Source organism: Vicugna pacos, chromosome 4 (assembly GCF_048564905.1).
Source record: "Vicugna pacos chromosome 4, VicPac4, whole genome shotgun sequence".
In the NCBI taxonomy this organism is placed as follows: domain Eukaryota; kingdom Metazoa; phylum Chordata; class Mammalia; order Artiodactyla; family Camelidae; genus Vicugna; species Vicugna pacos.
Genome location: NC_132990.1, coordinates 71,100,448 through 71,124,629, shown reverse-complemented (window position 1 = coordinate 71,124,629; position 24,182 = coordinate 71,100,448). Strand labels below are relative to the sequence as shown.

The window sequence follows — 24,182 nt, the reverse complement described above, 5'->3', positions numbered from 1 at the left end:
ATGCAGAAGGGTTAAAAGCTGGAGAAACTTTTGTCATAAATTTTCTCTTCAGCAGGACTTCCCAGGGAACATCTGACATTAGCAGAGAGGAAATGCTCATTGGCCTCCGAGTCAGCTGAAGGAGACAGGAGCTGCAGTGGAAGCTGCTGGATTTACTGTTACTAGCAAGGCAAATGGAAAGCCAGCAGTGCAGCCCAGCTCCCAGATAATAGATCTAACAAAAAGGAAAACTCCCAGAAAGGAAAATAGCTGGTGGCCACGACTGCTCTACCTCCTCTGCTGCCATTTTCCCATGGCTTTTACCTTTTTGTTGTGTGTTTAGCACAAGGAGAAGCATATTTTAACATCTTAGGCTCTAAGTCACAGTTGTCTTAAAATAGGTTACATTATTCAGCTTCTTACCTGTTTGATGGATTCAGAGTTGAACATGGTAGAGTGTGCAGAATTGTACTGATATAGTAATAAGTAGTTGGCATTTATTGAGCACTTACTATGTGCTGGGTAAGTGCTTTACGTACATTATTATCTCATTTAATGTATGAGACAACCTCATGAGTTACAGATTATCATCATCTCCAATTTAGAGATCAGGAAGCAATGCTTAGAGCGCTTAGGTAATTTCCCAAAGTCTTTTTTTTTTAAGATTTATTTTTTATTAAGGTAACATTTGTTTATAACTTTATATAAGTTTAATGTGTATGGTGTTGTATTTCTGCTTGTATATAACACTACAGCATGCTCATCGCCAAAAATGTAATTTCCGTTCGTCACCGTGCAGTTAACATTCTTTACCTCTTTCACCCTCCTTACCCCCTTTCTGGTAACCCCTACTCTGTTCTCTGTATGTGTTTTTGTTTGATTTGTTCATTTATTTTGTTTATTTGTTTTTTAAATTCCACATGTGAGTGAAATCCTATGGTATTTGTCTTTCTCCGTCTGACTTGTTTCACTTAGCATAATACTCTCATGTATCCTTTCCAGTTGTTGCAAATGGCAAGGTTTCATCTTTTCTTTTAGTAGCTGAGAAGTAGTCCATTGGATATATATATATATCCCAAGGTCTTAAAGCTGGGATTTCAACCCTGCCATTAAGGTCCTACCAATCCAAGTGGAAAATAGTGAAGCAAGAGCCCACATGGGTGTTATGGGGCCAGACAGGGTATTAGCAAGAAGAAAAGTACGTACTAAGGCTTGTGTGTGGGCTTGAAACACAGCTCTAGTAGGTACAGTGGTGGTTAGAAGGAAGATGGGCAGGCAGAGAGGAGCCTGGGTGGCAGGTGGAACCGACCTCTGAAGGGTCTGATCCCCTAAAACAGGGAGCAGGGCTGATAGGCAGTCGACACCGAAGGACCACACGACCGAGGGGGAACCGCAGGCAACAAGGACCACGGAAGCAGGTGGTGTCAGCATCTAGTAACAGCGTCACAGAGAGCTGGTTCTTGAGGGTCAAGTCACAGGGGCAACAAGGGAGCAGAAATCCTCTTGTCAGAATTACCTCTAGGAAAAAAACGTCTTAGAAAATACCTGTCAGAGCCCAGCATACTGTGATTTTTCTCATTAAATCCAACACAGCTAGCTTTTTTTCTCTAGCATTAGAACAGATGAAAACTGAAGGTACATATATTTAAATGCTAAAACCAAACTTGGCACATAAAGATGTACGAGGAGCTAGGAAACTGAGGTACGTACCATCATCCACCCAGTCAGTTCAGGCAGTCACTCATCAGGTAGTTCCCAAGGCCCACAGCTGCAGAGGTGAAGACTGATGCCTCACACTCACTCTCTTGGGGTTCACTGAGTCACAGCAAGTGGAATTCTCCAAATTATTTCAGTTGTTTTCTTGGACGTGTCTCCCCCTCTCTTTTTCCTCGTTTTTATCAAGCACATGTGGTTTAATTCAGATAAATTACATGTGTGATTTACGAAGAAGGAAATCCAGGCAGGTGGGTGGCATCGGGGCAGGCAGGATTTTCAGAGAGGCACACTGAGAACCTCGCAGGACACCGGGCCTGGGGGCAGAGTTCTAGTTAAGGCTGGGCCAGCATCAAGGGCAGTTAAATGAAAGTGACATGAAGGCCAAGGCTAGATTAAAAGAAGGGAAACTTTAATTTTCGTTGGCATGGAATTGCAGAAATCCTCTTGCCCTGGAGCAGAGCCCACAGGTGAGAGGAATGAAAAGTGGGGAAAGGCTGTGGGCCAGTCTGGGAATTGGGGGGCGGGGGGTGGCTGATGTTGTCGTGGGGGCCAGTAGGAGAAAAGCAGGTGCAGAGAGCTGTGGAGGCCAGACTTGGGGAATGACCATAAAGGAGGGATGTGGTTTCGACAGACCAGAGGGACAAGCAGCATGGGTGGAGGCAGCAGCACAGCAGTGACGTGGAGGTAGGAAACCACGAAGCACACGCACTGAAGCGAGGAGATGGCTTGGCTGAATCACAGAGGAACAAGAAATTAAGATGAATAGAAGGTTTGGAGCGTAGGGTGAGGAGTTGGCTGTGGGGAAGCTGTGAAAGGATTTTAAGCATGGAAGTGATGACTTCAGAGTTTGACACCAGAAAGCACCCTGTGACAATAGGGTGGAGACGGCTGGAGGCCTGGGGAGGTTGGGAAACCATCACTGTGGGCAGGGTGATAAGCATGCGAGGGAGACTTGGTAAGGGGTTAGTCTGGGAAACTTGAAAGCTGACTTAATGTCACCAACAAGAAGGAAGGCCGAATAAGAAGTGTTCCAAACTCGAGGGTGCTTTGTTCACTCTGCCAAATCCCCAAAGTCTGGAATCAGTCTTAGTCATCTTTGCGTCTTTAGTGTCTGACTCAGGGCATGGCATGTGGTAGGAGTTTGGTAAATGTTTGATGCATAACAGTTAATTCATTGGGGGCACTCGTGGTGTCATCATTAGAAACCCAGTTACAAGGAAAAGTTTTGAGAAGGGAAAGTTAGTGAGTTTATAGTTGATTGTCCTATAAAATTAGAAGTCAAAAAGGGCTTAGAGTTCTTTCCCTTCCCACAGAGGCAGGCCCCCCGCCATTCACTGTCAGTGGTGCTTACTTGGAGACTTGATGGAAGCCCCTAAGAGGACCTGCAGCCTCTGGTCCCGCCCAGGGCTAGAACCCCTTCCACCAGGGCGGCCGAAACCCAGCTAGGTTCACAGAGCACTGTCACTCCTGGTGCCTCACTGCATCTGCTCAGCAGCCTGTCAGGTACTTCCAACTATCATCCTCATTTTACAGAGAAGGAGACTGAGGTTCAGAGAGGGTATTGTTTCCCCGAGTCAGTCTCTGGAATAAGCAGATTTGAATGGAAGTCTTCAGATTCCACTATATCATAGCAAAAGTCTGACGATGGAAAACACTTGGCCCTAAGCTTGCTCTCCGTTGACTCAGGCTGGAGTCACTGCTTTTATATAGCTCAGAAAGGCTGCAGACAAATGAAGTCTCCTTTTTGTTTGTTTCTTTTGTTTTTGTTCTTGGGTGCTTGTGACTAAATTCACTAATTTCACTGGCTGTCAAGGCTGTGTTAAGGAAAATGGGTTTGAACTGCTGTGGTTTTTGAGTACTGGACTGGATGTCAGAAACCTTTGCCATCACGGGAAATTCTGTCACTCTGGATTTACTATCTGTTCCCCACAGCTGAATTCCTCAGCAGTGTGATTTAGCACCCTGGCTCCCCATCAACCAGTTTTGGCATTTATTTGAATGCATTACCCCACTGGTTTCCATAAACTATTCTACAATTGTTTAAAATAAATGACTGTTTATTTCCACAAAAACCATCTGTATTTCTTTACAGAGCAACAGATAACTGTATGTAAAATTTGGTAATGTCACAGTGACTCAAGTTAAGAGAAACAGATTGGACTGAAAAATTGGATGCTGAAGGACAGTGTTAAAGGTTTCCATTCTCTTGTAACAAGTGATATCTGGATTTGGAGGAGGAAAAAAATATATTTCTTTTTTACAAATAATATCTGGCCTCCTTTCTCCAAAGGGAAGTGCAGTCATACCAGCTGGATAGAGACTGGTTATGAACTATTAGCATTTCTCACGGTGGTCAAGTGTCTGCCCCTTTCCAGCACCCTCTCCACCTGAAATGATGGGTGGGAGGCTTCTGTCCAGTGGTTTCCAACCTTCTCCAAGTTGTGAGGTTTTAGGTTGTCTAGGCCTTACCTCTTCTCATTCTGATATTGAGTGTGTTCCATTTAGGCCTGTGTGCTGTAGCTCAGATAGCTCTGGGAGGAAGCGCCTTAGGACAGGTCGCTGTGGCTGGAGAAGGCGGGCCGGGTCAGGGAACAGAATGATTAGGAGGTGAGACAGGCCCATCAGTGGTGGTCAGCTTGATCTACCACTAGCTCCATCCATCCCCAGGAACCCCAGTCAGATTTGGGACACCACTGAGAGTCTCCAAACAGGGGGGACATTTGGAGTCAGATGGAGGTGGAACTCATTGGGACAAGACATGGTCAGATGGTAGACAAGCTGAATGGGCTTCAGTTTAGTCATCAAATATTCACTGACACCCCTTGTACTGTGGCCATCCTAGGGATGCAGGGATACGGAAATGTGCTCTCCATCCTCAACTTGTGTCCACTAGTACAAGAGACGGGCGCACCCAGAGATCTTTGCAGTGTGAGTGGCACAGAGGAGTCCAGAGGTGGTAGCACGTGAGCAGAATTTTCACTCTTCAAGTAAGAGAGAACGAGCACTAGGAACATGAAGTGGAAGGAGTGTTCCAGACAGAGCGACTGTGTGTGAGCAAAGGCTGAAATGGCACTGTTTGGAGGATGTTTCTGGGTTATGTCATTAGGTGGAAGGTGAAGAGGGGGAAGATGGGCCCAGTGTGGCAGACCTCTGGAGGTTCCAGCCCCTTCTGGAGAACTAGAAGCCCCCCTCCCCCCACTTCACCGAGTGCTACTTGGAAAGAGAGACAGCAACCCAGGCGTATGACTTAGTGGATTCTTGGAACAGCTCCAAGAGGTAGGAGCTGCTATTATTCCTCTCTTACAGAGGTGAGAATAAGGCACAGAAAGGTTAAGTAAATTGCCCAGGGTCACACGGCTAGTAAGTGGTGGAGCTGGGAATTCAAAGCTAAGTAGTCTGGCTTATAACCATTATACCATGCTCTCTCAGATGTGTGGGGTCGGCAGCATTTGCAGGGAATTCCCTAGACACGCACACACACAATATTGAGCCTAGGGCAGGAATCACATTAGACCTTCTCCTTACCCGTGGGTTGCAGAGATGAACTCCTCACACACCATCTGTGTCTCAGAGCCTGAGTGGATAGGGGCATCGGGACTGCCTAGAGGTTGATTGGGTAGGCCAGACAGAGGCAGCGTGGGATGACCCTTTGTTTCCCACAGTACCATCTAGAATCCATGAGGAGGGTAGGGCAGGCTCAGTTGACCAGACGGAGATGATACAGTAGCACATGAGCAACCTGCCCCTCGGTCTGCGGTCACTGACTCTCTTTGTGAAAGGCCAGCAGCCCGATCTTAGATGCTCCGGTCGTCTTCACCTCTGCTGCCCAGCTCCTTTGAGCAGCTCTGGAGACCTCTGTGGTCCACTCCATGGCTTGGCTTAAAGCCATGGGAACTTCTAAACAGGCCCTGTGTCATTTTAGTTCCTGGCTCCCCAACTGTCAAGGTGTCTCCCCAGCAGTCGCCAAGTCCACATGATCTGAGAGGAGGCTCCAGGGGTCCCCGTCCCTAGTATGATCCTGCTGGAATCATCTCTAAGATTGTGCCACCTCATTTTTTTAAATTGGATTTTTAATGTCAAAAGTAACACTAATATATGTCAAAAAACCAAACAAGATAAAAGTCTGTAAAGTTAAGAAAAAGGCAAAAGCCTTCACCTTTTCTCCTACTGCGTCCGACACCCCAAGGTAATTCTAAGTTAACAGGATAACCGTGAGAACAGGCTGGCTCACGCCCTTCCAGATTGTGTTCGTGTGTGTGTATCTTCAACATATGCATGCGCACACACACACATATAGATGTACATGTGTAGCTGAGGTTTTACTTTATTAAAATAGAGCATTCGCTATACATTCTGTATCTTTTTAAATTTAATAACGTATCATAGAAATCTTCCCATGTCTTATTAACTTCACTTGTTTTTTTTAACAGCTACATAACATCCCAGTGTACAAATATGCTATAATTTATTTAACAGTCTCCTACTGGAGAATATTTAGGTTGTGTGCAATTTTTAATATTAGTGCTGCAGTGAACATCTTTGAACATACATCATGGTGTGCGTGGAGTAATGTTTCTTAGGCAAGATTCCTTTGTTGGGTCAAGGTTTTTCAATTTTAAATGCCACCTTGTTGAAGTCACTCTGTTTAACAGATTATTGAGCACCTGCAGAGAGCCTGTTGTGCTGGAGCTCTGGGAGTAGAGTTGGTTTTTTTTAAAAAGCTCCACCCCCATCTTCAAAGAGTGCCCTGACTTGGGGGACAGGGGAAGAACAACCACAAATAGACAGAAATGCTTCTGATCCAGCCCGCTCAGTGCACTGAGGGAAACACGGCCCCAAGGAGGTTGGGATGAAAGAGCTCTTAATTCTGACAGGGATTCAGGCAAGGCTGCAGAGAGGAGGGGAGATGCCAAAAGGTGTGCTTCCCTACTCCTCCCAGGAGCCCTTCTGTGAGGCTGAGTATAAAGAAGAAATTTGTTCTCAAGAATTATGATGCTCCTGCATGTTCTCCTACACAAAAAAGAAAATCTCAGCTGTACGCCCTTTCCTTTCCTCCTCTTGGCACTTTCTGATTGATGATTGGAAATGATGGCAATACATAAACTATTTTTCTTTTTATTTTATGACCTGGTAATAGCAGTAACATATTTCCAGTAAATGTTTTCTATCGCAATAAAAAAGTTGTAACAAGACTAGAAATGGGTATAGTTAAACCCTAAAGAAATCACACTTTCAGAACTGTGGATTGAGGCAGTAACTCTGTAAATCATTTAACTTAGAAAAAGGCCCCTCCACCCGAGAAAAATCAGGGCAAAGCAGATGGTGTTCACTGTAAGTGCTGGTCAGGTAGGAGCCTGCCATGAGGGCTCAGGGCCTCTCAGTTTTGACCCCCTCCAGACCAACTACCCACTCTCTCATCCTCTTAGTCTCCCACACAAGGTCTTTACTCCTTTCTGAACTGATAAATTATCTCAACCTTACGATTCTTTTTTTCATCCCAAAGATCAAGAAGATTATAGAATGCTCCTTCTGGAATAACAGTGGTGTGGTTAGGAGCACAGACTCTGGAATCTCACACCTGGATTCCTCTGGCCTCTCTGTGGACACATGACTTAACCGCTGATTTTTTTCCCTCCTCTGTAAAATGGGGATAGAAGAGGGCCTGCCTCATAGTTTGAAGATTCAGAAAGCTCCTGCCTGTAAAGGACTTTGTTAACAGCCAGGAAAGTCTTCAATGTCAGTCACTGTTGTTATTTTCTAAAAGGGCAAATTGATGATTTTGTTAAAATTTGCATAGCAGTAATAACAGCTGACATTTATTGAGTGCTTATTAAGTCCTGGACGTTGTGTTCCGCATAATCTGCAATCACTTCATGAAGGTTTAGATCAGCTAACTTGCCCAGTTGTCACATAGCTTTTGTAAAAGAGCCAAGATTTTAAGCCAAATCTTTCAAACTCCAAAACCCACACTTTAAATACCACGTCCGCCTTCTAGGATTAGAGGCTCACAGCAGAAACAGAGATGGTTATACTTTGTTTTTGTCTGTTTTTCGTTTTGAGCAGTGAGTGTCAGTTTTACTGGGAGACCTCACTGAGGTCTGTAGCCCAGGAGACAGACTCTCAGATAGGTCTGAGAAACTGGAGGAGCCGGTATGTATGGAATTTTTTTGGCTGGGAACTACAAGTAGTCAAGCACACTTCTTGGTAAAAGATTACTGCTAAAACACACATTATTGCTAACGCGCGCGCGCGCACACACACACACACACATTACTGCTAACACGCACACACATTACTGCTAACACACACACACTACTGCTAACACACACACACACACACCCCGGATATATCAAGATGGTTACACTTTGGATAGTTCTGTGTCACACCAGGAGCCCCTCTGCTGCCCGAACGCCAGGGCCAGGCAGCAAAGCAGCATTTCCTTCCCCTAACTGGAGGCAGAGCCGCCTACTCCCCAGCTGATCCTTGTTTAGGCCCTGTGACTCCTAAGAGGATGAATGGCTGCTGCTCCTGTGTGTCTGGTGTCCTTAAAGTGCTCTAAAAATTATCCTCTCCCAGCCTTTGTCTTTAATTTCTGATTCTAGCTGACACCTTCATTAATGGTCCAGTGCAAGCTTTCTGTCGACCTGAAGACTACTGCGTAAAAGTGGTTTTGCTGTCCTATCAATAATGGTCATAATTTCCCCAATACTCTCATCAGCAGTGAATTGAGTCTTGCAGCAAAGAAATGGAAACCCCAGTGCAGTGGTTTTAAAGTGATTTGTCTTATAGATGGCGTCTTATTTCAGTAAAATCAGGTCAGTGCAGCACTGCTGGGTCAGATGTAAGTCTGATACAAATTAGTTGGAGGAAATTGATCATTTGAACCTTAGGTTATTTTTAGCTTCTGTAGCTTTTTAGTCTCTCCTTTTTTTCTTTATTTACATTTTTCTTTACAATAAAGTTTTGTCATCATTGTCAGGCAAATTAAATGTCTTCTCCATTTCAACCAAGCCTTTGATAAGAGGAGAGAATGCTGTCTCCTCACCCCATAGTAGGGCCTCCCGTCACAGTTTTGGGGTGTGCTGTAGTTATAACGTTGTTTAAACACTTAAACCCACTCCTGCTCATCCTCTGGCTGGCCCCCATTCTGGGCTTTGTTTATTGCACAAACTGGCCCCTTGACCAGTCTGTTCTTCATTGCTATTGAAAGTTAATGGGGGCAAAATTGCATTCCCAAACATTTGAACCTGAAGTGGCCAGGGCCGAACTTAGTTGATCTCTGGTGATCGGTTCAATTTAGTTACGATTTTTTGCCATTAGGCTGGGGCTGAATGATGGTGATTTGGTTGAGGCCAAGTGTCTGAAGAAAATTGGCTCTCTGATAAGAGTGCTGTTATCAGAGGGGGCTACCTTCTCATTTACATTTAGATGAGTATTGATTATTTATTTACTCAGAGAAGTGAGATTCGTTTCCAATCTTATCTTTCTCGTCTCTGCTTGTCAGCAGAAAGAGAGATAGAGCCCCTGACATCAGGCCAAGATAACAGCACTTTGTAGTGAAGATAAAAGTTGGAATGGGCCTTTTTCTAGTCTTGACTGAAAGGATAAGTTTTAAAAATTAGAACTGATGGGTCATGCTTTCAAAACCTTTCCTGAAGGTTTTGCAGTTTAACTAGGCAGGAGAATTGGTTTATTGGAACAGCCTTGGTCTTTCTTCTTTTGTAATAGGAATTGTATTTAATTTGATTATATTCGGCTGTTTCACCGAGAGCAAATTGTGTATCAGCTCAGAAGAGGATAAAGTGTGACCTTATTGTCATGTAAGCTTGTTCCTTTTTATTATTTAAATTCCAAATTATCCAATCTGAACCTTGGATGGGGTATAAGCTACAGTGGTTATCACTTGAATATAATTCAGTACTTATATTAAGATCAAACAGAATGATGGCAGTCACCCTAGAGGAAGAGTTATAAGCGATGGAGCCGACACTTAACGCAGACACTTTAAGATAGCCGATGTTGGGTCTGAGCTCTCATGTAGACAGCGGCAGCTTGTCAGTGTTGGCTTGGAATTGAGCTGGCCCCTACCATAACAGCAGACAGGGCTTGGCACAGCTTGTCTCAAATGGATCTCCCTGCCACCAGCTCAAGCCCATTGTTGACAGTGCCACCAGAAGAAGCTTACCAAAATGTGAAGCAGATCATGGCACTCTCCTGCTCTGTTAGTATCTGTTGCTTATAAGAGAGAATCCAGACCTTGACCAACTGTCTGGGGCATGCATCCTAGCCCCATCTTCCCCTCAGATCCCCACGGAGCCTAGACCCTTTCCATGCTGCATTTCCCCTGGTCCATGTGGGCTCTTCAGTACCTCCTTGCCTTTGCACATTCTGTTCCCCTGTAGGAATGTGCACTTCTCCTGTCTTCACCTGGCTCCCAGTCCTCCTTCAAGACTCAGTTCAGATGTTTCCACTTCAGGGAAAGGGAAGTTCATTGTCCCCTCTTCTCTGTTCCCACAGTGCCTTGTCCTTACCTGGGGAAGAGCTTTGATAATTTTATCTGCTCTTGTGTGTCCTGCCACCTCCTACTTGCTGTCAGGAATCATTGATAATTCATCCCTGTGTCTGGGGCATCACTGATGCTTAAAAAATGTTGAATGGATATATGGATGGCATTGTAACACCACGTATCTTCTGATATCTGTGCTATCCTGGTTTGTTCAGTGGGCTCTGACATTAACTCATCATCTTTAGACTGAATTTGTAGGACCAGAGACACTAAATAGGCATCCTGTCTGCTGAACAAGTCTCTAATTCTAAATGCTGCCTGTAGCTTAAAAGCAAACTTGTTTGAGTAGATACACACACTCTCCTGCCCCGCACTGCTACCTTGGACACATGTGAGAAAGGATGTGGACATCTGCTTTGAGGCCAGTGTTTGCTGCCGCCGTGTATCTTCCCTTAACGGGGCTGTAAGCCTATTGTGACTTTTAGGCAAGGGATCTGCCTGAGCCTTACGTGGCGGTTTCTGCTCCAGCCTGTTCCAGCAGAACAGCAGCATCACTGAGCTCCTGTAATCCTCACAGCAACCTTCTGAGGGAAGTTCTGTTATTTTACTGATGAGAAAATACACAGAGATTAAGTAACTTCCCCAGCATACACAGTGAGAGAGTCCAAACACCAGGGTTTTCTCCTCAAGCCCCAGCCTTGCCTCTTATTTGCTCATACTTACTTTTTCTGGTTATAAACAGCTCTCTCAGATAAAACCAGCTCTTTAAGCTGATGAATGGAAAACAGTTGACATGAAGACATACCTGTGAAAGTGCTCGGCCTTTCCCTTAATTATTTTCCAGAGAGGTGGTCCTCAAACGTTCAGCAATAATAAATGATGGGCTAATTCGTTTATGTCCCACTTCAATCTGAAAAGCAGTTGGAATACATATACTCATAGGATAAAAAAGCAGGAATTGAAAAACAACATGAAAGGAAAAGGAAAACAAAGGCCTGCAGGATGAACTGACACAGAAATGCGTGTCCAGTCATCACACACTTAGTGCTGGGCTTCCTCGTGGGCAAAGGAGAAAGGGGAACACAGCATCAGTTAGTTACAGCATTTACGTTAAAGTATCTGAAGGTACAGAACAAGCCGGTTGCTCTGAGGAAGTACAGCTTTTCCTGATACGGAGGTCTGAAGGAAGCTTCTCCCGTGGGTCTTTAGAAATAAGACGCAGAATGATAGGGGCGATGGTTTGGCTTCTCTCACTTCAGGCTTTTGCACTTGCTTCCCATTGGAATTCGTCTCTCAGCTGGCTCTCAGCTGTTAAGGAGCTGCTTGCCAAATGCTATGTTTTGGTCAAAGATTAAAGAAGAGAGATCGGAGAAGCTGAACTGAGCGTGTATCCACCATCCAACAGATACTACAAATTTGCTTTGAAACTTATGTGCTGAGATGTTTGCCTCAGAATTACAAAATCCCATAAAAATCTTGCCTGGATATTATAACTTGGAACCTTCCCAAAGTGCCCAGAGCAGTATTTTGTTCCTAGACCATTCGGTGACATGGTTTTACTGCAATAAATACATCATCAGAATGCTCGAGCAGGTTTTCTTGTCGCTGCAGAGTAACTGCTTCCCAGAATCTTCCTTTTGTGTTCCCCTCTGCTGTGAAGTAGAGGGCATGTGGCTTCGTGCGCAGCTGTGACATTTTAAAACCTCTTTCCAAAGGGTGGATGTTGCCTTGAGAACTATGTCCTGTTCGGTGGGAAGGAGCCTTTTATGTTTTCATATAATCATTTCTTCGGCAAAAGTATGTTCATAGAAACTGACCTCACAGCTTGTTTTTTAAAAATGGCTTTTGGCTGCTGTTTTTTTTTTTTTTTTTCTCTCCTCCCATGTCAGCTGCTGGAAAGTTAAATCAGCATTTGATAGAAACTGTAGTTTGATATGCAGTAGGTCTGGGTTGTCATAATCTTGATTAGCATCAACAGACATTTACTAGGAGTGCTTGAGTGAGGGGCAGGCCTGGGCACCCTGGGTGTGAGCCCTAGTTCCACCGCTTCCTGTGGGACATTGGGCAAGTTGTTTCGCCACTGTAAGTCACGCTTTCTTCCTCTGTAAAATGGAATTCACCTTTATGTCCCAGGATGACGAAGAGTAAAGGAGATGATCTGTATAAAAGGCCTACGCAGTACCCAGCACACAGTAGTCCCTGTTCTGTTCTGTGATTATGTGGGTGATGATGATGACAGCTGATACTTAAATAACACTGTTAATGTTCTGTTCTAACTGGTTACAGCTGTTAACTTACTGAATCCTCCGACAGGCCTATAAAGTAGGTGCTATTATTATGCCCATTTTATAGATGAAGAAACAGAGAGGTTAAGTGAGTTGGCCCAAAGTCTTACAGCCAAGTTGCTCAGCCAGGACTAGACAGAGGCAATCTGGCCCCAAGTTCATGCCCTTAATCACCAGACTATATTGCTTCTCATATATACCCTGCCTCTCATTATGTAGTATAACCTCAAGTTATCAATCTGGCCTTTTTGGGGGAAAACATGTGAAATAGTCTTTGTCTGTGAAATCTCTTATCCAGTGTTTGGGCAAGAATTAGGAGAGAAATTGAGGTTTGTAATAGGCAGTTTTCCATTTGGGTCTAGACATCAAGTCTCATCCACAGCTTAACTACCCTACCTTCCCCAAAGGTAAGACCCATCCGTCCTTTGCTAAGTTCAGAAGTGGGTTTCTAAGTTGTTCCTTAGCTTTTACGGAAGATCACAGAGTACCCAGAGCAGAAGATGATGCTCAGAATTTTACTTACTTAAAAAGCTGGGCAAACATAGATATATTCTTCAGGAAAGGTGGAAAGAGTCTTCCTGGATGAATGGAAAGGGAAGGTGATCCTGTCTTCATAAGGAACCAGAAAACAGTCATAATGTGTGTGGGTTTCATTAAAATAAATTATTTCAGATCATTTATTGTAGAAATGAATATATAGGAATCACAAGTTATGTAATTTAGAGCCCAAATGAATCCACAAATCTACAAAAATATATACTTACAGTATAAACTATGGCCTCTTTATAATTGATCAGTAATTTATAGTTTGCAAGAGGAAGAAAGCTTCAAAATACACAGGCTTTAGAGCCAGAGACCCTTGGGTTTCATTTCCCCCTGCTTCCTCCCTGTGAGATGTTAGACAACTTGCTTCACGCTGCCAACCTTCAGGGTCCCAGCCTGTCAAGTGGGGATAATAATATATGCCCCTCAGAGCTGCTGTGGGGATTCGGTCAGGTAACATACACAGTATGTTGGCATGTAATGCAGTAAATGAGAGTCATCATCATCCTAGGCTTTGAGGGGAAAGCCCTAAATCTACCTTATGAAACAAACTATTTTAGTAGAAATGTCTGCAAGACCCAAGAAACAAGAAGGTAAGCATGGAATGATGGCATTTATGACTTTGAGAGTGGTACAGGGACTGTGTCTGGGGATAAGGGACCCTTCCTGGTACTCCCTGCCTCCCCTAGTTTCCCTCATCCACGTTTCCCAGGCAGCTACAGAGACCAGAAGGAAAACATGCAAAGGAGACCAGTGTGAAGTACACTCTGGTGGAGCCAGGCCTTGGCTCCCAGAATCAGGAAAGGCTAGCTTACTTACTATCCAGTGGCCAGGTAGGTAAACAGCTCTGGAAGCCCCAAACCCTAATCACTGCTCAAAGAGTGAGCATGCCAGGTTGCAGGGTTGCTTAAAATGAAAATAACATGAACAGGTAATGTCTTGTTTTGATTAAATTATTGCGTATGAAAGACCCACTGGAGAGGCCACAGTGTGTGGTAATTAAAGTATCCTTAGAAAAAGTGGCATAGTAAGAAATTGGAGGACTTGTAAATACATAGGATTTTTTTTAGTGGAGGTACTGAGGATTGAACCTAGGACCTCATGCATGCCAAGCATGCACTCTACCACTGAGCTATACCCACACCCATAAGATATTTTTTAAATTGTAAAAGTAGCCTTTATTTAAATAATTATAGGAAGTTTGAAAAATACAAGAAAACACTAAGGAAAAATAAAAACATTCATTACCCCACTATCCAGTGTAACCACTATTCACATTTTGAAATGACCTTCCAGTCTTCCCTGCACCCCCCCATGCTTTACATATATTTTTCATATCAATCATCTTGTACACATTGTGTTATGATTTACTGTTTTCATAAAATATGTTTTATGAAATCAAATACTTTTACAACATCACTCTTATTACCTTTATGGTATTTTACAATATTTTGTTCAGTCAGTCTCCCTGCTGTTGGATATGGCTTGTTCCCAAATTTTGGCTGTCATTAAAAAATGATTTACTGTAGCTACATTTTGTTCCCAGATTTCACTGTAAATTCATAGGAGTGGATGTGAATACACTATGTTGTTGGGAGATACTTGGGGTGGGACAGTTGGAGAGTAACTGGCCAGTGTTTTAGAAAGCAGCTCTCTGGGTTCAGGGTTGGCTCTCTTCCCTCTAATGGGCTGAAGCAGCCCCCAGCTGTGAAAGGTGGGTGTTAGGGAGGGGGAAGGGGGGGAAAGGAGAGGGCACATAGGAATTTCTCACCAGCTAAGTCTTTTTAAAGTTCAGCTGGGCATGACTTTTCTGTGATTACTTCCGCCAGTGAATGTGAAAGCATCCAGTGATGAGCAGCAAACATGCTTGGTAATTGACAGATGTTGGCACCGACAGGTGGTGGGTAGTGGAGACTAAGAATCATCTATTTCCATACCTTTATTTGCTTAATAGTTTTGAAATTAAAGTGAAACTATATATAGTGTTGAAATATAATACTTTCTTGACCTGAAGACTGAATATTAGAGTTTCTAAGAATTGTGTAAATGTCTGAGGATGTATTTCTTTAAATAGTCGTGTGTGTCTCAAGCATTGTTAGTGAAGGTTTAAAAGCTGTAAGTAGTGTAAACAGGACTTGGATGTATGTAAGAACTCTGACAATTGGCAGAAATGCTAAAGAAATACCAATTAGAGAAAAAATCAAATATACCATGAAACTGAACTGAAAGTCTACAGTGCTGCAGATGAACATAGAACATGGGAGAGGAGAATGGCTTGAGATGAGTGAAATGCCTCAGGCTGATGGAGGAGAAGTGTTGGGTATGCATAATCAACAAGTTGACAACAGCGGAGGAATGTATCTAAAAACACACGTTGTGCCCAGGAGCCCCGCAAGGCCTCTGATGCTTCCTCAGATCTCTTGCACCTCTCCCTATCTGACCAAACACGCCTTTCATAGTCAAAATAGTAAGACCGTTTCTTACACCTCTAATCTTTCCAATATCCATTAGCAAGAAGAGCAGTCTTGAATCTGATTGTTGGACCCATTAAGTGTTATCTGAGAAGAATAAGATTGTCATTTGGCTTGACAAAGAAATACGTGAATAAATGTATAAAATGCTGCAGTGTTTAAGATCCGCCAGGCTCCTTTGTGATGCAGGGCAGCGAATATTCCTGGTTTTCGGTGTTATTGAACCTGTGCCTCTTGTGTTTTCGTAAACGTTTTTGTTTCAGCAAAAAAACAAATCAGCAACCACTGTCCTTTTGTCATCATAACCCAAAAACCTGAAAAAATTTTTTTAACCCCACCTGCCTTTTAAAAATTTTTTTGAATTTTTGGACTGTCATCATATTAGAGTTCTAAACATACCTTATTCCTGCTTATAATTGATTGTTCATGATCACATAATAATTATTAATAATGAATACTTTTGTTAGAGTGCCTCCTATGAGGCAGGGGCATTACTAAGTATTTTTCCTATATCATCTCTGATCTTCACAATAATCCTTCAAGCTATAATTATTCCCACGTTAGGTATTAGGAAACAGATTCAGAGAGGGTAGGTTACCTGCTCATATCTGGGAAACCGTTGTAGCCACATTGTGACTCCAGGTTGGTCTGACTCAAAAGCCGTCTACCTCTCATCTTGTTTTGGGGAGACTCGAGCAAAAATAGACCTGATAATGGAACAGACAATTGTGTGAAACCTTGTGGGGGAAAAAAAACCCCCAGACTCTTCCATCTTGGTTAGCTAGACCCTCAAACAGACTTCTGTGTTTTCCTAATGCTTTATCAGCTTTTTCAATGTTAAATTCACTGTTTCAGACTGCCTCCCCTCCTCCTGCCCCTTTGATCTTCCAGGCCCTCAGTACCGCCTGGAGAAGCAGAGCGAGCCCAATGTCGCCGTGGACCTGGAGAGCACTTTGGAGAGCCAGAGCGCATGGGAGTTCTGCCTGGTCCGCGAGAACAGTACGTTGGCCTCCTTGCTCCATGCTTGCTTTGTCCCTTGCAGCTTGCTCAGAAGTCCTGTGTTTGGGAACACTCACTGGTCTGCCTCGCTAGACACATTTGAAGTGGCTCTTTTGGCACGAAGGCTGAGATCTGCCTTGGAAAACAGTGTATCCCAAAGTGAAATGATTGATTTCACCATTTTTGGTAAAGCGCCTGTATCCTGTTTAGCACTCTGTGATTAATATTTATCTGTTAAACTGTATCTTCCTATCTTAGGAGCAGTCCTGGAAATAGCTTAGAAATATGAGGCCTTTTCTGTGGCAAAGGCTATTTTGTATATAAAGCAACTGGCTCTGTCAGTATCACTGTTCAGTCATCAAGTTTTAGAAAATTCCAACCATTTTTGTAATCTTAGCAGGAGGCAGGATAGTGGCTCCTAGTGCTGTGTAGAAAGCCTCTTTAAAACTTCAGTTAATTCCTTTCATTCTCTCTCTAGAGCTTCTTTCTTGTGAATTTTGGCCATTCCTCTCCTCTGTACCCCCATTGACTTAAGGGGCAAGTGACATGTGAAAACTATGATCGTAATAGCCAGCTCACCATCATTCCTCACCATCAGGGCCTTTACACAGGCTGTTTGTTCTGTGTAGAACACTTTCCGTCACTCTGGTTAGCTTTCTCATCCTTCTTCTCAGTTTAAACGTCACCTTGATGGAGGCCGCCTGTGGTCTGCCTGTCCCCCCACTGCCTAAACCTGGTCTGTCCCTCATTTGGGTCCCCTCTTATATTCCATCATAGAGCATGCTACTTTTTCTTCATTGCATATATTTCTGTTTATAATTATTTATTTTTCTCAATGATGATTTGATGTCTCTCTCTCTCCCACTAGATTATCAAGTCTTTGAGGGTGTCCCTGACCCACACCATTAATTCAGCAAATATTCACTCATTACCCACTGTAGGCTATGCCCTGCATATAGGAACTCTGCAGTGGATTCCATTTCAAAATGTTCACTCCTTGTTATGTGAATAAGATAAAATGTTATATATTAGGGTCTTGGTATATATTTTTGATATGTAACACTTATACATGTAAAAAAAATTTTGGATAACAAAGCATCTATAGTGAAAACTTTTAGCCTCTCTTCTCTCCCCTAATTCATCTCCCAGAGACAACAGTCGTTCTCAGTTTCTTTGGTATCTTTTCAGGGATCATCTAAGCATATGCAGGCATATTCTGTATATGTACATGAATATACTCACACATAGACGTATGTATATACACATACACATGCACACAAACGTATTCCCCCCTTTTAAAAACAAATGGTAGCAAACTATCATCAGTGTTCTTCATTTTTCTTTTATCATTTTAACAACATGTCACATAGAGATTATTACATATTCCACATTAATCCATATATTATTCCACATATAGTGTACCTCTCTTTTTAACTGCTGCATAGTATTCCACGGTATACAGTGATTGAATATTGTGTTTTAGGTTTGTTTTGGGGTTTGTTTGTTTTTTTAAGATGAGGCCAACTTTCTTATACAAGGAAAGAGAAGCTATGAGAATTAGTGGATAAAGCTTCAAAATCTTAAGTTCTCATTCCTAAGTATGAGCACAGTATTAATTAGGTTGTGCGACCTCTGTGAGCCTCAGCATCCTCATCTCAAAGGATTTGGAATACGCTTTCAGTACTTGCCTTTGAGTCAAAATCACTTTGTTAGTGAAAAAAGCCCATACCAGCATTTACAAAGTGTGCCAGGCAGTCAGTGATTTGGGATCAATAGAATATTATAACTAGTCTTTGTAAAATTGAAATAAATTATAAAAATAAATATATTTATAGAGAAGTTTTTTTTTAATTTTTAGTAGGAATTTCAATCAAACCAATTATTGTTCTCCAATAGCTACCTATTAAGAAGTTGGATTGAGACAAAGAAAAATATTTCAAAAATAGAATTTTTTTTACTTCTGTTGGTATATTTGATCAGGACAGGCTTGCTATTCTTAAAGCCATTTTAGAAGTGAACTAAATTAAAAGTATCTATTATTCAGTGTTTAAGAGAATACACTATCAAGCCAGGCTGCCTCAGTTCACATTCCGGCCCTGCCACTTACTGGCTGTGTGACCTTGGACAATTTACTTAACCTCTCATTTGCCTTCATAAGGTTGATAGGATTCAGTGAGTTTTAATCATAAAGCTCTTAGAATAGTGCCTGGCACATAATAAACACTCAATATTTATAAACTGTAATTAATAAATAGTGAGAGAGCAGCATTCTGTGGCTCATGGAGCAGATGAGACAGGGTTGTAGGGGTCCGGAGTAAGAGAACAGTCAGGGCCCTTGAGGAGGTATGTGATGGGGGAGGAAGTGAGAGAGAATGGAGGGGAAAGGAGAGTCGGGGCCAGGGCAAATCTGTAAGTCTTGGTCATAGGACCAGAGAACTTGCAAGCAGAATACTTTCCAGCAAATGTGCTTTGGTGTCCCAGAAGAGATGTGTACCTCGTAAGTAAAACCATTTGATGGAGAACACTGCCGTAAGAATGGATATAAGCCTTCCAGTTTTTCTTCCACAGAGTGGCAGGGCATATCTTTTTTTTACCAGCTACATCAGAAGATTTTTTTTTTTCATTCAGGCCTTCTGTTGTAAGTCACCATGCTAAACATTTTCCTCTCTCTCATAATTTTCCCAATCACCTTATAAAATTCTATTTTGATTGTGGAGAGAGGTTCCTTACCCCAAGTCAGTAAGTGACAGGACCAGAATTCTAAGTCAGCTATGTGATTCTAAAGCCTACCCTGAGATTATTGATTTAAAAAAATACCCTAAGTTTTCAGTCCTAAGAAGGGTGATAACAATTGTCTTTATACACTATGAGAGAGAAGCTTGCAAATGAGGCTAGTATGACAAGAGTTTCTGCGTAGGGACTGAGATGTAACATTTGTGCTTGGATCTTGGCCTAAATAAGAAAATGACAAGCCAAAGTCCTTGAGCTCTCCAGTTTGGATTCTTGTCTGATAATCTACCACATCCTTCAACCAACCGTCTGCTAGAAGCTGGAATCTGACCAGAGGAAACACGAGCACATTATGGAGAGGATTAGAAGACTTCCATTCTTGTCCGAGCATCTGTATAAACCCTGGCACCAAACTGAACCTCGGTTGCCTTTTCTGCCAAATGTTGCCAGTGACCTTTTCCCTTACCCTCTGATCATATGTAGGTAGCGCATCCCGGCCCTTAGAAGAAAGATGCAGCATGAACCAACCTACTGTTTCCACAGCTTTAAGCGAGAAACTTGGGAATTTCCCATTGTCGGGGCTAAAATAAGCCTGAAAATAAGTCGGCTTTATGGAGTACTAAAAAGTGTCAGAAACCGTGTCTTTCCTATTTAGTCACCCACTAGTCTGCCCACATCGTCTTTCACATAGTGCTTAAAGCCCCGTCTTTAGAATGAGACAGACCTCAGGTGAGCCACGGCAGCCTCTGACATTGGACAGATCACATCACCTCTCTGAGCCTGTTTCCTGTGTCAGTGGAGGTGGTTGAATCTACTTCACAAGGTTTTTGTGGGGATTAAATGAGATAGAGATGCTGTTGTTATTAGGCTAGTGTGGTCATAATCCTTATTTTATAGTAGAAGAAATTGACTCTCTAAGGGGTGATTTGCTCATGGTCACATAGATAATAATTGCGGGGCCTAGAAAATATGTCTTCTGTCCATTCAGTCTAGTGAAAGAACGGAATCTATTTTTATTACGTAAATAGAAGTTGCTATAGAAAGAGGATTCAGCTGTTCTTTAAACATCAGTTCTACTTCTTTTGATCTCCTTTCTTTTTCAAGGAGACCTTCCATTATTTCAGTACCTCATTGAAATGTCCTTAATTTAAGGCTGTAGTGAGGAAGAACTTCAACATAAGATGGGCAGCCACCCAGAGAAGTGGACTGTGGCAAGGGGGCACGTCTCTGGGTCTGTCTGTGGGAGCCCTCTTTCATGTCCTTTAGTTTCCCCTTGAAGACCCAGTAGAGGAGGCAACTCCTTCTAAAGCTCCCCAGACCACCTGGCTGCCGTTCCCTGGGCTCAGATAGAGTCCTTCTCCCTACCCTCTCTGATCACTGATTCTACTAGATGTATTTGCCCTCTTCCACACTGAACTGGACCCAACCCCTGCCCACTAAGGGGGCAGGGGTTGGGTCTGAATCCCCCCTACCTCCCAGTACCTGTGGCCAGGTGTGGCTCCTTCCCCTGGAGGGAGTGAGCCTCCTGAATCCCTGCGTCCCCAGCCTTCTCACTAGGGCTTCGAGGGGCTAGTATGTGATGGCTTTTAGACAGAACTTGGGTTTGGAGTGAGCATCTTTATGTATAAGGGTTTCTCGTAGTGGTACTTGGGATTCCCCTGACCCTCAGCACCACCATCAATATCATTAAATAAACAAGCAACCATAGACAGCGGATGACTCGTATCCTGGTGTGTTTCCAGCTCCTCTTTATGTGCTTATTCATGGTGGGCTGATCCCTCCTCCCGTGTGTGCTCTGTGCCAGCCTTGGAGACTCCCTGCTGGCTCTCCTTGGCTTCTGGAGGTTTTGCCTTCTTCATTTACAAATTACTAATCTCTCCAGTTTCTATCGTGTGACTTAAGTACCAGGGCTTTAAGCCTCTTTTATTATACCCCAAAAGCAGTCTTCAAATGCAGAAGAAAATGTGATCGTGCAAGGAAACTCTATTTACAAATGGATATGACTTGCAGTGTTCGTGGTATATATTTTAGGTTGAATTACTGCTGAAAGCCAGTTACGTGTCTGGCTTTGGTGGGGGAAGAGGGTTCACTTTGGTGGGTGAGAGTTTTTTTTCAAGTAAATACTGGATAATAGCTCCCTGCTTGCTGCATGCTAACAGAATTTAAATGGAACAGAAACATTATCCCTGATGCCAGAATACCTGTGTGTCTCCTCCTTTTGCAGTTGCAGCCTGGTTCATGTGGGCTGGTTGGCAGTGTAGCGTGTATATTGTAGGAGAGAAAGGAAGGGTGTTTGGAGCCACAGTGTGACCTTGGGCAAGTCCTTCTCTGGGCTTCACTTCCCCATCTGTAAAATGTGATGGGAATCCCTACCCTATAGGGCTATTAGTGATGATTAAATGAGATTGTATGCATTAAATTCACATAGTAAAGTACACCGCCTGATGCGCGTGCTGGCCACGCCCACAGCACACAGACTCAAGGCCAGTGCCTATGCCCAGATACCACGGCTAGTCTGCGCTTGTGTGTGGTGGCCTTTCATCTCCCTGTTATTCCTCTTTTCCCTCTAGCCTCTTCGATTTCCCGCAGGCCGCTCTGGGCAATGGCCAACACAGCCAGGGGTAGGTGGTATCTAGGGCGAAAAACAGTGCTGATCAGTACTGGAAGCAAACTTGTGCCCTGTCCACACCTACTTCTTCAGTAACGAGTGTCTGCATTGTGCTATGTGGGCTGAGAAATTCCACATGAATTGCATTTTTCACTCTCCCCCTGTCTTGAATGTTCCCCCCTTTTCATTTTATCATTAGGTAGTAATTAGTATTCAAGGGAAATTGGTCTTAATATATTAAAATTGGTTAAGTGCATTTAGACCTGTACCACAGCCAATGTCTTATTGGAAAATGTAATTGGGGACTCTGTGTATGTAATTAATTGAATTACAATTAAGAACTTTCATTAAGCGATACACTGGTACATTAGAGCAGTAAGGAAACATGTTTGATGAGCCACAAACCCTGTATGAGCTCTAAGTGAGGGCACGGGGATTTGCATCCCTCTGGTAGGCTCCTGGCCCTGGAATCCACCCTGCAGCCCCTGACTAATGGTTTGGTAATGCATCAGGTGACATTTCTGCAGTGACTCCCCTGATGGGAGGTGGGGGTCTCCCAGCATGTGTGTCCTCATTCTCTGACTCGGGTCAGGGAGAGAGATGCCTTAGTGTTGATCAGATGTTACAGTTCTTAGATATTTTGTCATGTAAATTGTCCAAAATGCCCAGGCTCTTTGGAAGATTCCATTACTTTTCCTGTGTTTTGAATAGGGGCCAAGACTCAGTGGAGGAAGAGAAAGTGATGGGAATTCTGTTACCAACCTAACTTCCAAGCAAACCCTTAATGAGCCAGTGGTCCAGACCCTTGAATGATCATCCTGTAAAGGCTTTACTCTGGGCACGTATTTGTTCATTCATCCCCCAAACATTGATGGCCCCTCCTCTGGGCCAGCCACTGTGCTGGGGCAGTAGAAAGGACACACAGCCCCCACATCACAGAGCTCAGTTGTGATAAGTGCCGTGAAGGGTATAAAAGAGTATATAGCAGGGGCCTGGAGCTGATGAGAATAGGAGAAAGCTTCCTTGAGGAAGAATGAAGAGGAATTAATCAGATAATGAGTAAGAGGAATATTCCAGGCCAAGGGACTACTCATCCAAAGGCCTTAAGAAGGTGCTTGGTATATTTGGGAATGAACGAATGAATGGAGTGGAAGGAAGTGAGCAAATGAAACAGCGCTGAAAGGATGAGACTGAGGGACAAGCAGGAGCTTGAATGCAAAGCCTAAACCTCCCCCACACCCCCAAGCCCCCGCCTCCATAATCTGCTCTTTGTAGAAATTCTGCAAACCTGAAATCGTTTCTTTCTGATCACCTCATAAAACAGGATTACCCTGATTTATTGGGGGTCTGAAATCTCCCTGAGGAAAGGCTCTGACTCCAAGAGTTTAATCAATTAGACACTGACAGCAAGGATCTCTAACCTGGCTGTAACACGGCCGACTCAGTGAAGGGTCTGTCCTGCCGTGTGATCCTGGTGGCTTTGAAGAGATTACTGCAGGGGGCATGCAAGTGCACATGTGTGCCTCGTAGTATATCACCTATTGATTATTTTTTAGAGACCAGCAAAAATGACTAGTAGCTGAAGGGAAGTGTTTAATAGAAGAGAAGTTTGGGGCTTATGAGGCTTTGGGGACTTAAAAGGCCTCTGGGAAAAAAATGTGGTGGATGTAGAAAGATAAAGGCAAGGTTTTCACCATGACTTCACTCACGCATCTCACTTTGAGTCTTATAGAAGGAGTAGAGAGAGTTCGGTTTTACCCTGATTGTTTGTTTTGGCAAAGCCAGGCATGATTGTGTTGTGTTCTCCTTAGATATGTTGTGGACCATGGATTTGTCCCAGCCCATCTAAGGAACATTTTTACTCAAGGGGTTGTGTGATGGTTCAGGGCACAATTTTGGAATAAGACCTGGGTTTATTTCCTACTTCGAGCCTATGTTAGTTGTATGGCTGTATGTGCAGGATGACTTTGTGAGCCTTATTATTTTTGCCTGTAGAAAGAGGATAATATTATGTAATGTAAAAGAACATTGAGAAAATTAAATGAGATGATGTGTTTAAGGTGCTGAGCATAATGTCTGGCATATAGTGAGCACTGAGTGTTTACTGCCATTGTAGTTGCTGTCGAGGCAGGATCCCTGTCTGGTAGAGGAAAACTAGGAATGGGGTGTTAGGTTCTAGGAACCGAGGTAAATACGAGGGATGGTGTGCACTCTCAGGTACTGTTATGGTTAACCTGTGTTTCATCAACCTCATTCATGCCGCCAGCAGCATCTGTTGAACGTCTGCTGTGTGCTCTGTAGGATGGAATATTCCTGCCCTCAAGGAGCTCATGGTCCAGAAGGGG

The 24,182-nt window shown here is 43.4% G+C and overlaps 1 protein-coding gene across 1 annotated transcript in view; it reads left to right on the top strand.

Moving 5' to 3' along the window:
* MAPKAP1 (MAPK associated protein 1) overlaps nucleotides 1-24,182 on the top strand; it is a 210,140-nt gene that overhangs the window by 139,445 nt on the left and 46,513 nt on the right. Inside the window, 1 exon segment of the mRNA XM_072960125.1 lies at nucleotides 16,392-16,499. Within this exon segment, the coding sequence (XP_072816226.1) occupies nucleotides 16,392-16,499 (108 nt within the window).